The 15,636-nt window shown below is 41.2% G+C and overlaps 1 protein-coding gene across 6 annotated transcripts in view; it reads right to left on the bottom strand.

The window, feature by feature from the left end:
* The window catches only part of BEGAIN (brain enriched guanylate kinase associated), a 178,158-nt gene extending 167,170 nt beyond the window's left edge, over nt 1-10,988 (bottom strand). For 3 of the 6 annotated variants that reach the window (XM_081937884.1, XM_081937886.1, XM_081937885.1), the window contains exons 1-2: nt 10,732-10,988; nt 9,827-9,855 (exon numbers count right to left, since the gene is read on the bottom strand). In XM_081937884.1, coding sequence (XP_081794010.1) covers nt 9,827-9,855; nt 10,732-10,926 — 224 coding nt within the window. In that variant the 5' untranslated portion in view covers nt 10,927-10,988. Of the gene's footprint in view, nt 1-9,826; nt 9,856-9,942; nt 10,234-10,731 lie in introns of those variants that run through there. The other 3 variants (XM_081937889.1, XM_081937887.1, XM_081937888.1) reach the window with 3 other exon arrangements.
* Nucleotides 10,989-15,636: the final 4,648 nt, after the last annotated feature.

The raw sequence follows: 15,636 nt of genomic DNA, 5'->3' as shown, positions 1-15,636 counted from the left end.
GGCCATTGTTTGCATGCCATCAAAGAGACGAAGTTTTCAGCCACATGCAAAACGGCAGATTTGCCTTCATCAGGTTACCCAGATGGATCTGATTACATAAATACTTCAAAAGAAAAAAGAAACCGTGGCTAAGTTGCAGGTTTAGATTTGGTTCAAAGATTTATCAGGTGCAAAAATTCACTCCAGACTTCAATGAATTTAAAGCAAAGTTTGTTCACTATGATGACTTTCATCTCACACAGTATGGCTTAATTATATTTCTTTTAGGAAGAAGCTTTAGGATAGATTGCAGGTTTGGGAAGGAGAAAAATGCAATAGATTTAAAAGTTAAACTGCACCTTTCATTTCTGCACTTTTCTAGAGGAAGTTTGAATTCCCAGGTACAAAACAAATTTAGTTACCGTATTTTTCGGAGTATAAGACGCACCTTTTTTCCTATAAAAAAAAAGGCTGAAAATCTGGGTGCGTCTTATACATCGAATACAGCATTTTTTTTTTGCCTCACGAGGCCCCACCCCCTTCAAAAAAACGGCCATGCATACCCTTATGGAAGCTTTCAGAGAGCTCCTGGGGGCTGGGGAGGGCAGAAATTAGCAGAAAATGGGCCATTTTTTGCCCCCCCAACCCCCAGCAGCACTCTATAAGCCCCCATAAGGCTATGCATGCTATTTTTTTGACAACAAACTGCCCCTTTTTTGTGAAAAACAGCCCATTTTTTGCTCGTTTTCCGCCTCCCTACCTACCAGGAGCATTCTGCAAGACCCCCGCAAGGCTATTCATGCCTTTTATTTGAAAAAAATGGGCCAGTTTTCGTGAACAACGGGCCGTTTTTGGGAGGTTTGCAGAATGCAAAAACTTTTTCCTTTCGCAAAGCTCTTTAGTTAGAATGATTGATGAGAATTAGATTGATCAAGTGCTGTGCTAGCAGAAACAAGTCTAAGGTGCTGCAGATTGTCAGTGATTTCCTTCTCCAGTACATGGATAAATCACCTGGAAACATCTACCTACCTACCTACTCTCTCTCTCTCTCCCTACCTACTTACCTACTGTATTTCTCTCCCTCTACCTATCTGCCTACCTACTCTCTCTACCTACCTACCTACTGTATTTCTCTCCCTCTCCCTACCTACCTACTCTCCCTACCTCCCTACCTACTGTATTTCTCTCTTCCTCTCTCTCTCCCTCTATCTCTCTCCCTCCCTTATCTACTGTATTTCTCTTTCTCTCTCTCCCTCCATCTACCTACCTACCTACCTACTCTCTCTACCTACCTACCTACCTACTGTATTTCTCTCCCTCTCCCTACCTACCTACTCTCCCTACCTCCCTACCTACTGTATTTCTCTCTTCCTCTCTCTCTCCCTCTATCTCTCTCCCTCCCTACCTACTCTCTCTCTCCCTACCTATCTACTGTATTTCTCTCTCTCTCCATCTACCTACCTACCTACCTACCTACCTACCTACCTACCTACCTACCTACCCTCTCTTCCTCTCCCTACCTATCCACTGTATCTCTCTGTCTCTCTTTCTGTCTATCCCTCTCCCTACCTACCTACACTCTCTCTCTCTCTCTCTTTCTCTCTCCCTACTGTATTTCTCCATCTCTCTCTATTTCTCTCTTTTTCTATCCCTTTATCTACCTACCTACCTAACTACTCTCTTTCCCTACCTACCGTATTTCTCTCTCTTTCTCTCCCTCTCTATCCCTCTATCTACCTACCTACTTTTTTAAAAATTTGCCTCTTCAAAACCTTGGTGCATCTTATACTCCGGTGCATCTTATACTCTGAAAAATACGGTAAATGAAATATAGTAGACTTTTTTTTTTGGTTCGGTAGAATATATCGACTTTCTGATATGCTAACTGTGGACCACACAGCAATGATCTGCTAATAAAGTAGTACTTATTCTGTGTCACTGATTCACGTTCATTTATCAGACCCAACATAGTTGGCATATATTTTGTATTTATTTGTACATTATGCAGTATGCATTTCCAATCTTCTCAAAGGAAATGCATAAAACATTAGGCATGTATTGCCTATCAAACGGTAGTCAACCTCTGATGAGGTACTGTCATCCTTATTTTTACACAAACATTTCAATTTTATTTTAGATGACAGACCGTTGTTTTTAATCATATGAAGACATGTTACCACCTGACTCTTAATTTTAAACAATCCTGTTTTCCATAAAAAGCATACAGCAATGTGTATTTGATCTCATTTCAATCTTGCACAGCTCTGAACCTATTTCTATGCAGACAGAAAGCGCCTGCTTATGCAATCAAAAAGAGATGATCTTATCTCAGGGAGAGAAAAGAATTTTGATTTAAACAAAGCATCTAACATGTTGTAACTTCAAGAATATTCCTTAACTTTGACAGAGGTCCTGATTGAAAGGGCTTGTTTTCCTTGATGCTTGGGTTTTGGACATTTTTTTCTGAATATTTCCAACATGCTGAGTTTTGTTATAAGCTCAAAGTTCTCACTCAATTCTTCAACTTTTGAGAGTATTCTTTGTTGAAAGGATATTGCTTAGGAGTCTGGGATGAAAAATTTAAGAAATGTTTTTCTTTATGCTAAATAAGACAATTTTGTCTCCTATCCACATTAATCAGATTTGCCAACTGAAATGCAGCCACAGAAAAACAATAATATAATAGATGTTATTCCTAGAAAAACATCAGTGTAAAAATCTTTTTCGCCTTTTACTAGAAATGGTACATATATTAAAAAGTCACCTCTAGAATCAAGATCACGTGAAGTGTTAATACCACTTTATAATGCCTTGGTAAGGCCACACTTGGAATACTGCATTCAGTTTTGGTTGCCACGATGTAGAAAAGATGTGGAGACTCTAGAAAGAGTGCAGAGAAGAGCAACAAAGATGATTAGGGGACTGGCGACTAAAACATATGAAGAACGGTTGCAGGAACTGGGTATGTCTAGTTTAATGAAAAGAAGGACTAGGGGAGGCATGACAGCAGTGTTCCGATATTTCAGGGGTTGCCACAAAGAAGAGGGAGTCAAACTATTCTCCAAAGCACCTGAGGGCAGGACAAGAAGCAATGGGTGGAAACTAATCAAGGAGAGAAGCAACCTAGAACTAAGGAGAAATTTCCTGACAGTTAGAACAATTAATCAGTGGAACTACTTGCCTCCAGAAGTTGTGAATCCTCCAACACTGGGAAGTTTTTAAGATGTTGGATAGCAATTTGTCTGAAGTGGTGTAGGGTTTTCTGCCTAAGCACGGGGTTGGACTAGAAGACCTCCAAGGTCCCTTCCAAATGTGTTATTCTATATTCTAAACATAATTGGCTTTTTAATGAATTGCCCAAAAGGAAGCAAATCAAGGAGTAGATGGAAGGAACAACTAACTATGCATCCCAATCTTTGGTTTCCTTTCTCATTATTTTTCAAAACCTACACTCCCCCCCCCCTTTTTTTTAATGAAAAAAGTGCATTGCCTTCTTCCCAAATTGGTTTGGTGGAAGAGGAGGAAATAATTAATGAAGAGACAGGTGAGCAGTGCAATATTACAAGAACAGCATAAATGAGGGGACTGAAGACCTAACTTCTTTCTCTGAAAGTCTTAAAGCAGGGGTGTCCAAACTTGCTGACTGGGGAATTCTGGGAGTTGAAGTCCACAAGTCTTAAAGTTGCCAAGTTTGGACACCCCTGTCTTAAAGCAACTTCTGCCCCATTTGCAGAAAATGGTTCCAGGTTTCAGAGGAACTGTTGGCCATCTCAGTTCTTGAGTTAGGAGGAAGTTATCATCTATTCCTACAAGTCATTATTTTATTAAAATATCTTGGGATCTCCATGCAGCAAAAATGTATCTTAAACTAAGAATGGTTAATACAATATATTTGCCAAAGTACAGGTAGTCCTTGACTTACAACCATTTGTTTAATCTAATCTAAGAAATAATGACCATCTGAAGTTACAATGGCACTGAGAAAATTGACTTATGACCATTTTTCACACTTAAGACAGTTGCAGCACCCCCATGTCACATGATCAAAATCATCTTTTGTGACTTTCTGACAAGCAAAATCAATAAGTCAGATTTGCTTTACAACCAAGTTACTAACTCAACAACTGCAGTGATTCACTTGACAACTGTCATAAAATGGGGACGGGGCACACTTAACAATTGTCTCATATAGCAACAGAAATTTTAGGCTCAATTGTGGTCACACTGAGGACTACATTTGCTCCAATTTTTCTTCTTTTTTCCACCTTCTTTCTGAATTGTTTGTTTAGCCAGTATCGGTCAAGATGAAGTCATTAGAGTAGAATGTCTGTAGCCTGCTAAACGATATTTTTGACCTCCAAAGGATGAGTGGAACAAACCCCTTTTTAACAATGGGGACAGATGAGCTTTTAAAAAGAAAAGAAAAGCTAATTAACCTTTTCATATATTTAAAGCACCCATTTGCTTATTAAAACTCCTAAACTGCCCTTCTAAAATAGGTCTGGGTGCCTGAAACACAGCTCTCGGTTTACAATGCACTTGAGCCTACAGAAGCAATGCATTCCTCTTAAAAGAATGAATTAGGATTAGGATCTGAAAAAACAAGTTCTGTTTCTCACTCAATGTTCCTTAATTGTCCTGGGGTCTTCCTCAGCCTGAACTACTTATGCAGACATTTGTATGGACACAATAGGGAAGAAAGCACACATTTTGCTTTGAGGTTCTTGAGGGATGAGCTGGTCTTGATAGTATTTGTGTGTGTGTGACGGGGAAGACTCGCATGAATCACCATCAAGGATTTATTCAATTCAACCTTTATTGTGTGTGTTAGAAGAAACATGGTATGACATAGATGGGCAACGTTTTGTTGTGCCTGACAGCGGCCAGCGCAGCTGGCAGCAGATTCAGACAGTGAGGAGGTTGGGGAGGAACATGGGCCAATCCTGGAGTTTGGGGAAGCCTCTGATGAGGGCTCTGTGTCAGAGGCAGAGAGGGGGCCAGTGCTGTATGTCAGTTATCAGCTGCCTTCAGAGTCAGATATCAGTGAAGCAGATGAACAGCTGAAGCCTGTTCCCAGTGTGTGCATGCACAGACTTGCCAGACGAAGGGAACAGCTAATGAACAGGGATCAACTTGGGAGTAAGGCCACAGGTGGACGATGAATGGTGCCTCCCAGAGGAAAGAAAAGAGGAGAGAAAGGGGAGTGGAGTTGCAGGAGACAATTAATTTACTAAATTGGTTTGTGACTCTCCGAGACTCCTTGCCACGTTTTGCAGATACCGGCCTGTCAGCTCTCCAAGCCAAAATCTAAGCGCCTAAATTCAGGCATTGTTTTGCCAATACTATATTTTGATCTATCACTATTTTCTGGATGCACCTCATCCACCCCTCTAAAAAAAAGTTTGTTTTTCAGGGTTTGTTTTAGATGAGCATATTACAGACTCAAAGGACTGCTTCTGGCTAAGAATGATTGTTAGAAAGAACTATGCTAAGATCTCAGAATTTGGGAACATAAGATTGTTCCTGTTCCCATGAAATCTAAGAATTAAGGCCTTCCCTGACATTTTACGGAGATGTGCAGATTCTTCGGCAGAGTGGAGCTACCTCAGCTTGGAATCCCATACATATTTATCTATCTTACTCAGTTCAATATAAATTACTTTTGAGTGCTAAGAGAATGCTGTTGCAAACAATGTTTACTTCTGAAGTGATTACACCTTGGGAAAAAAAAGTCATTTACACTGCCCTCTCTTGTTTTCTTAATTGTCTTGACTTATTAAAGACTAAACCATGAAATCCTCCGGCTCAATGGATGATTACCGATCAGGTTAAGGATAAACATTTAACTAATTTACTAAAAAAAAAAAAAAACGGTAGCAAGAGTTTGTGATGCTGAATCAGAACAAAAAAAAAGCAGTTCATTGTAAGAGTTAAAGGTAGGGCTGTACAAATCTTCGAAAGAGGAGCTGCAGAAGGCCCTAGGATTTATCTGAGGTTGGTCTGCTTAACCATTAAAGTAGATGCATCATTTTCTAGGCTCCATGCCAGTGCTTCAGAAAAAGTTCCCATTAGTCTCTGCTCATGTGGGGAGGAAAAATCAAGTGTCCATGCATCCATATACAAGTGCAAGCGACAAGGAACAGCTTCCGAAGCAGCCTCACCAGCTGTTAAAAGATGAGACTGCTTTAATGATTCAAAAGGAAGTGTTCCCACCAGACCAAAGAGGAAAATCTTTACAAAAACCTTTTGGAGTTATGCTGATAATTAACCTTATCAACCGGAATAAAGGGGGGGGAGAGCCCCTGCTGTGATTGGCCTCCTATTATTGAATGTTTAAATATATATTAGTGCAAGGCAGTGATGGGTTTCAAAATTTTTTAGAAACTCTTCTGTAGGTGTGGCCTGCTTTGTGGGAGTGGTTTGCCGGCCATGTGACCAGGCGGAAGTGGCTTGGCAGCCATGTGACCAGGTAGGAGTGGCTTGGCAACCATGTGACTGGGTGGGAGTGGCTTGCCAGCCATGTCACCAAGTGGGAGTGGCTTGGCAGACATATGATTGGGTGGGCGTGGCCAACTTGTAAAATGTGGTAAAACTCACTTAACAACACTCTTGCTTAGCAACCAAAATGTTGGCTCAGAAACTCTGGCATTTGAAACACGCAAGTCTTAAAGCTGTCAAGTTACAAGACTCTTGCACCCCTAACCCTTTAGAAAAAAAAACCCAGGGTTGTTCAAACTTGGAAGCTTTAAGACTTGTGGACTTCAACTCCCAGAATTCCTCCTCTCGCTCTTCATCTTGATGATGTGCAGACGGGCAGGGGGAGAGAGCTGGAACCAGTTCTAAACGGCACAGTAGATTTGTGGAACCTCTTCTATAGAAGAGGTTAGAACTGGCAGGAACCCACCCCTGGTGCAAGGCAAAGAAATATTGTGCTCCTTTTCACAATTCTCATTCAATGTGATGGAAAAGAAGTTGCTTTAGACTTTTGAGAAGATAAATTGAGATTATTTTTCATAAAGGGTACGTGGTATTCTTGCACCGATTTAATTACAAGGTAGTCCCCCCAAAAGTGTGCAACTATCCTGCCTGGGCTGAAACCTGTCTGGCTTCCCACTTCAATTAAATCCCAGGGGAAGATACTGGTGAGGTCTCCTTGCATTTAGCTTTTCAGGAGCAGTTTTGCAGTCACTGCTATGAGGAAGTCCTGATTTTGGGAAAGGTCTGGAGAATTCCTCTTTCCTCTGGAGAAATCATTTACCAGATTTCTCTAATTACTTTTTGGGCAGAAAATTAGATAGATGGATGGATGGATGGATGGATGGATGACAATTTTCTTGTTATCCAAGGAGGGAAATAACTCTTGCATGAGAAATCTCAGGGGAAAAACATACATAGCTATAACCTTACTTTTCTGATGATTTTCAAAGGACACGGATAGATGGAAAACGAGAGAAAAACAAGAAGGTGAAGGATGCCTACATGATTCCTACTGAAGCAACTGTCATATTTCCTTTTAAATGCTCCATACAGGAATCTTTCATCTTCATGCGATGTCCTCCAACAGACAGAAAAGCCACATCTGTGAATTTAAACAATAGTAGCACTTCTTCTCATTTTTAGCATTAGCACACTTTTGCTGACAACCTAGCTGGAAATGAGAAAGTGCTAAGGGGTTGTAAATGGGAGCTCATTGCTAAAGCAAACAAAACGCTAATCCAAACACATCATCATAAACCTAGGATGTGTCCATGCCCCCTCTATTGGGTAAGGCAGAGCCAAAGGCAAAGTATTCTCAGCAGGGATTTGAAAAGTTAGCTGGAAAGCCAAGAGTGAGTTGAATGTCTTTGTATATCCAGAAATAGACTGCCAGCTCATGTTTGAGAGAACAATTTCCACCAGAACTTGCATGCAATCAAGGTAACACCCCCCCCCCCAAACCCCAAGTGTAGGGCATGTAGTATGTTGAGTTTCACATTTCATAACAACTATAGCAAAATTTCATTAACAAAAGATATTTTTAAAAAAGGGAATCTGTGTCTTTGTCAGTTACATCTATGTAAAGATCCATCTTCTTTGTGAAATAAGAGAGTTGACACCCCCCCCCCCCCAGTGTTCCCGAAGATTAATTAAGGACAGCAAACTCTAGGGAATGTTCTTAAATGTGGCTTGCATCAAGCAAAGCTCTCTTATAATGTTAGCATACTGTTAAAGCCTATTTTCTTTTCACTCCCTTCTAGCCACCAAAAGAGCATAGTTGTGTCCCCATCATAAATTACTGGGATATGAAAAAAACATACAACTACTAGACATCTATGTAGACAACTATGATTTATATTTTTATAGACTGTGTTTTAACAAAATCCCTACAAAAATTATGACTATGGAGACAAGAATCTATTGACTTCAGAAACATTTCTATCTTAGGAATTATAATTTAAATCCTTTGCATTGACATACTGTTCTCTTTCAAATGATATTTGAAAAATATCATTTGGCTCATTCTTTTCAAATCCTTTCCTTTTTCATAATTCAGTGGTGGACCGCCTACAATAATTCACTCAAAATATTGACAAAGTTGTTCTTGGAATAAGTAATTAACATTTAGGGACATCCTGACAAATCATACTGCAATATATTTACTGATTCCCTCAAAGTCCTCTAATGAATATGCACCAAGACATTTTCCATCATCCTGAGAAATTCCAATCTTCAGTTCCTATGACTCAAAAGAATAATGAATGAACTTCACATACAACTCCTCTAAAGCATTTTGAATGTTCCAGTGATGGCATTTCCTCACAATCACATAAAAATAAACCAGGCCGTGTTTTTTCAAGTTAAATTCTCAGAAACAAAATCATTCACATTTCTTCAAGATTCAGTTCTTAGTTGACTTTGGTTGTCCTTTGTTTTAGAAGATTTGCCAGCTTAATGAAAACCCTTTTAATACTGAGAAATTCAAAACCATTGGATATGCTGGCTACAATGCTAAACATTGGAAGGAATAAAGCTAATAAACCAGCTGACCACAATTTAACAAGATCTTATGGCCTTTATCTAAGGTGAATTAGTTACTGCAAGACATACAAGAAATTTCCAAAGCAGACTTAGCAGTCAAGACATGAACTGGAAAACTTCCTCTTCCAACTGTCATCTCCTCCTTGACTTAAAGGAGGGAGTGACATCCAGAAGAAACTTCCACAGGCAGACAGCATTTGGAACACAGAGAAAGCAATGTTTTTTTTAAGAGAGATTGTCATTACTCAAGAAACATAAAACATAAAATCAAATATTAGTGCTGCAACATTTACACTGAAATGAACATTAGCAATTAAATGATTTGATGCAAAGGTTTTTTTTAAAAAAAGATGAATGAATATCATAGCTTCACACACACACCCCACCCCTACTCCCCCCCACAGCCCATCCCTTTCCTGGGCATTATTGATCTGGCTTTTCTCACTGAAGTGGGGGGGGGAGGGGGGAAGCAGGCTCTTGCAATCAAACTGAGAAGTGGTGGTAGCAGCTACTGCATTTGTTTAAGCAAGTGTTCCTCATATCTTGGAACAGAAACATTTCAGCCTGCGGAGAGGCAGAGATGCTCCTTTTGCAATTATCACGTTTGCAGAAATACATTCCATAAAACAAATGCAAGTAGCACCTCACTCGATCCCTGCATGCCATTTGCTCCTCTGCTACACGGAAGCAAGGGGATGCAGCCCATGGCAGAAAGCACCAATGCTTACTGACAAGAGAAGGGCTCTCTTGCATACACCCAAGACTGTTTGCCTTAAAAGAAAGAAATGTGTGTGTGTGTGGGGGGGGATGTTAGAGATATTTGGCTTACCTTATTTTCTCCATTTCTGCCGCAGAGGCCTATAAGAAATCAAACAAGGAGCAAGTGAATGGCAAAGGGAGTGCAGCGTTCCGGGGGCAGATTAATGCATAGTTCAGGCTATATACCCCAAGGACTTGCTGCCGGCCAGTGACTCCCAAGCCCACTGCGAACCGAGGCTAGGTCTTGGGGTAAGCATTAACACGAACACACACACACACAGAGGGGACACACACGAGCTGAGAGGCTGAAACTCCAGCAGAACGCAGCAGGCTGCAGGAAAGACGCTGGGGCACCCTGGAGGCCTGAGCAAGCATGGGATGACTCAATGGGGAGCGCCGAGGAGAGGCAGGAAGAGAGGGAAACGGGCTGCCAGTAACAGGTTACTGTGCCGCTCGGATGCCAGGAGAGAGAAACTTGAAATCGCAGGGGCAGAGCCGAGGAGCAGCGGCAGCAGCGGGAGGGGAAGGAGGAGGAGAAAGGGAAGGACGGAGGGAGGGACGCGGTAGAGCGATTTGAGGCTGCCGGCTGGAACCATCCAACGGTTTTAAGCTTCGCTTGGAAACCGGAGATGTTTGGCACGGGCTCCGCGGGCGCGGGCGCGCGTGTCTTTTCCTCGTCACGTTTCCAAAGATCTCGACAGATGGGAGTGCGCATAAGCCTTGAAAGTCGGGCGGAGAGTTTCAATGATCAAAGGTTCTCTCCCCCCCATCCTCCTCCAAGCCCCCCCCCCAGCTGTCCACCCCCGTAATTCAGTGTCTTTAAAATTAACAGCTCTCTGCATCTCTTTCTACACGCTCCTCTCCATCCTCTCTCTCTCTCTCTCTTCTTCTCCTTCTCTACCGCTTTCCTTTCCTCTTGCAGCAGCGGCACCGCGCTGCACCAGCCGCCTCCCTGCCAGGACTCGGATCACACACCTCAGGGAAAGTTTCAGGGCGAGCCGTTAGCCTGAGCCTCCCCCTCTCCTTCTTCTTCCTCTTCTCCGGCTTGCAGCCCACGGACATGGCCAGGAGGAAGCCTCTCTTCACCCACCGGTTCCGCCCGTTCCCCGCAGAGCCGGGGAGGAGAGAGAGCGCCAGGCACACGCAACCCTTTCGCTTCATGTTTCGCATCCGGCAGCTGCCGGGCTCTCTGCTTCCCGCAGCCTGCTCCTAACCTGCCGCTTTCCAGGTGTGCTGGACCAGAACTCCCAACAGCCCCGACCGGCGCAGGCCACGCTCGGCCGGGGATGATGGGAGATGTAGTCCGGGACGCCGGGAAGGCGGCGGGTTGTGGCGGTGTACGGAACCGGGACCTCGCGATTAACCCGTTGCTTCCCGGTGAAGCCATGGATAGAGCGAGGCTCTCTGGTCTGCAGCGGGGTGAAGTGTCGCCATCCGCCTGCCTCTTTCCGTCGCCGGATTCTTAGTACAATTAAATCCAGGACCTTTCCGTCCCGATTTTGTGGGTTAGAGAGTAACATCCCAAAGCAAACTTATCATCGCAATTTTCCAAAAGTATCTTGCCTCCCCCACTCCCCCCCAAAGCTTCGTTCCAGAAAGTCAAAAGATCCCATACTTTTTAAGTGCTCTGCTTTTATATGCCTTAGTCGGTGCAAGAGAAAGTGCTTAGATACCAAAGCTAAGAAGAATTAAAGTAAGAATTGAACTTCCATATGGCAAAGATGAATGAAAAGATCCCCAAATCATTCCTGTTTCTCTATGATCCATTCACTTAACAGTTTCTATATTATGTGGTATGATCCCCACCCTCCACCCCAAACCATTGTTGCCTTGGCAGTTCTAGTGAAGTGCATGGAGAATCTATTGATTCACCTCTCTCATTTTCTCCTATTCTTTGGTGTGCAAGAATAAACACCCTATCCAAATGTCACATCAATAGGTATGCCTGATTACCCTAAATCTCAGGAGTAACAGTTGGCATATGTGCTATGCAACTGGAACACACTCCTTCCCCCTCCCCTCCCCTCCCTATGGCCTTGTGTTTCCCAAGCAACTCGCATAGGCTGGTGCAACTTTCTGAATCAGCCCATGTCTCCTATGTTTTACACAAACATAGGAGATCAAATTCAGATACCCATCTGCATTGATGCACATTCCTATGTCTGTGCATGCTTCACGCAGCTGCAAGGAAAGAGCAAAGAGGAAGATAAGAGGTGTGTAGATAATAGAAGCATTATTTTACCATTGTGGCCAGCCTTTTTGGCAAGTATTTTATCAGCTATATCAAGGGAATATTCAATGCAGACCATGGTGGATCCACTGTTTGATGAATAAGCCTTACTGGAAGGGGAGCAATCTTCAAAGGATATCTAGCATAGTAATCTAACCTAGCTACATGTATGACTAATAGGTCTATGCAAGTTGGCAGAGGTTTGCCTCATCAGTGTGCAGTAACAACATGATGTGCTCTATCGGATTCTTGTAGCTGAAAGAGATCTCTGCATATGTGCTGACCATATACAATTCCTCCCTGTTGGAAGGGAGGTGTGAGAAACAACACAAATTAATTCATTCGGCAGCTTGGCCGTGCTTTTCTGAAGCAGCTTCAAAGGGTTGCTTGGTGAAAAAAAAGCATTAGTGATGCAAAACATCCTTTCTAACTTTGTACTCTCCTAATAATTAGTATACTACCTCCTTGCTCTATGCAATGCCTCTTGGGATTTGCTTCTAGACTACTGAACTAGTGAGCAGGCAGAAATACAACTTAAGAGAGCCATAAATGGCTTTTTAAAATTCTTCACCAAATTTGTGGGTAGTAGAATGCCCAAATTTCACCAAGAGAAGGAGAAAATGCCTTAAATGCCTTTAAAGAACATCACTTTCTTAGGAAATGCAGCCCTTTTTGATAGCGCCACTTAGAATAACTTTATTGTCACTTTAAATGTACACTAATCAGCATATATTAAAATGAAATTTTGCTGCATACAGCTCTCAAAGGGTCACCACCTCCAATATACACTACATAAACATGACAAAAAAAGTATGCATGTACCCACATATATATTCTATGACACAGAGAAACAACACAGTCTAGTTCGGATGTATACATGTACAGGGCGAGAAAAACGAATCTTGCCAGTAGCATTACTGTTGAAAGAAGCCAGTTGAAAGGAATGACATCTATCCTTTGGATCAAATGAAGTTAGACAGAGAGGCTGCTGAACGCTGAAGAGATGACTATGCAGCAGTAGATATATACACATACCCCTTGATCATGTATAAACATATCACTGAATTTCCCATTTTTCCATGGAAGAAATTTCTAAAGCAAATTCTCTTTCATCCTAATAAATAAGAGGTGGGGAGGAAGTGGATAGCCACAGGAATCATTCTCTGCCTGACACAAGGCAACTGGGGAGAAACAGACTGAAGAATAACATCGACAGTAGGATGTAACCAGACACTTTTCAAATTGATCAGCTACAACATAATATAGCACAAATACAGCAAGGTTAGGACTAACCAATCTAGCACCTCCAAAAGTGTTGGCTACAGCTTCCAATGACTTAGCAATCAGAAAGGTCACGGAGCAACAACATAGGGCTGCATGCTCCCCATCCTTGGAATAACTAGTTTCTGCATAAGGTGAGACACAGTACTGGCCTTATTCAGGAAAAACCAACACAAAGGATCATATGCAGTTCAAGATTGAGTTGTGGAGTCCTTGGGGTTTTCTAAGCTTGATAGTTGCTTGCAAACATTTCTCGGTAACATTTGCTAAAGGAGAATGGGGTTTTCTCTCTGTTTATAGACTATTCTCACTCTAGCAGGAAACAATAGCCTAAGTAAGGAACCACCAAGCAGAATACAACACTGACAGGACAAGCTAATGTACATAAACCGAGAGCAAACCCCCACTCCCTTCTAGCACTGAAATTGTTATCTAGTTGGGTAATGAAATGTCTACAATCAAACAACCAAGCTCAAAGAGCCCCAAGGACTCTATATTTCTTTAGGAAAGCCTAATTTCCAAATAGAGATAATATTACACACAAGGAATATTTCATGCACTAGTCAAATCCACAATCTGTGGAGCAAATGCTGCATAATACTGCCACTTTTTTCAAGTTACATACTGCCATTCACACTGCCACTTTTTTCAAGTTACTCTGTGTGTGTGTGTGTGTGTGTGTGTGTGAGAGAGAGAGAGAGAGAGAGAGAGAGAGAGAGAGAGAGAGAGAGAGTTTGAGATGAATATTCAACTTCCAAGAAGCTCTTACGTTTCCATTGGTTTTAGGTTTTGCAAAGATGCCTTCATCAGATTTTATTGTGCTCCAACACATTATTCCATAAGGAACTTAGATAATAGCATAGAAGCTTGGACATAAAGTTGTTTGTGAAGAAAAGTTATCAGGTGCAAATCTTAACATGGCAATACTGGATAGTATAGATCTACAGTACAGTATAGAGCTTAAGTAACTCAGACAATAGCATTGAGTAGCCAAATCTATTGATGGAGGAGCGAACGGAGCTTCATTATTGTGTAATAGCTCATAAGGGTAAATGTAACAGATCAGCTATTGTTCTTGGGAGTCTGAAAGGTTTTGAGACCACTAATTTATTTTCCTTATAGACAGAGGTGATATGATGGAATTGAATCCTATCTTGGATGACCCATCTGTAAATAAAATCCTCTCAAAAACTCAAAGTTTATCTCTACACATCAAATAAGTCTATTTCAATTTGATTTTTCTATTGTAAGATAGGATATTTGATAAATTGTGTTAGAAATCCTTAACTGCAATTAGGAAAACTTACATTTCAAAACTCAATGAACAATTCTGTCCAGTAGGAGACCTTTGGTCAGTCTAATTCTCTCAATCTCACATAGTCATTGTGAGAATAAATGAGTATTGAGTTTATAACTTCTGGTATTTATATAGGACCTCCTATTGCTCAGTAGTGAATAACAATAGAACAGAAAGTTGTGTAACCATCACCTCTGGAAGCAGGTTTCTAGTGTGAAGTCCAGCAAAAATTAACACATAAAGCTTTCCAGTTTGAAAACCAAAACATGACTACTTTAGATATAATGAACAGCTTTTTAGAAATTGTTACCTGAGTACTTCATTTACAAACTGGCTTATACATGTTTATTCATCATTCAATGCTAGTAGTAGAGACTGGAGTCTACATGGTGTAAATGAGATTTTTATATCCATTCAAATGATTTTCTTTCAATTTCATCAATTTATATAATCAATATGTAGTTGAGTATGCCACTGAAGTGGGTGGACTACTCAACTACTCTTTTGTGTTTAGCACTATTAGGTCTCCATGGAAGGTTTGGCATAAGAGCTTGTACGTGCAGTAGGAAAATTTGAAGCTGACGCAACATATATTTTCAATTGCCATAATTGGTTTAGGGAAACAAAGGTGATATTTTAAAAGATACTCTTCTAAACCATTTGTATTTTTGAGTTTCAGAGAGTGAAAATCAGGGTTGGATACATCTAGGGGGACTTGGAAGCCAAGAGCCATTTCTAGATGAATTTTCTACAATGTTTCAGATATATGTCGTCCACAGAACCAGCTCCACATTTGCATTCACATCGCTTGGTTACTTAAACATTTAGACTTAACAGAAGGCTGGATGAGCTGGCTTCATTAAAAAGCACGTTTCAGAAATATTATGATGATTCATTTACAGATGAAAGTCTACCATGAATGTGCAAATCAGCCTTGATTTTCCCAGAGATAGATAATAAGATCTAATATACAAGAATCTGATTTTTACAGATTTGGCTTCTCTAACTTATCAACTATATAGTATTCCTAGGTAGTTTTGTGTTTAGACATTGAGTAGGTACTGATCTGCTT

Source organism: Natrix helvetica (assembly GCF_964273705.1).
Source record: "Natrix helvetica genome assembly, chromosome: 1".
NCBI lineage: Eukaryota > Metazoa > Chordata > Lepidosauria > Squamata > Natricidae > Natrix > Natrix helvetica.
This window is presented reverse-complemented; position numbering and strand designations above follow the sequence as displayed.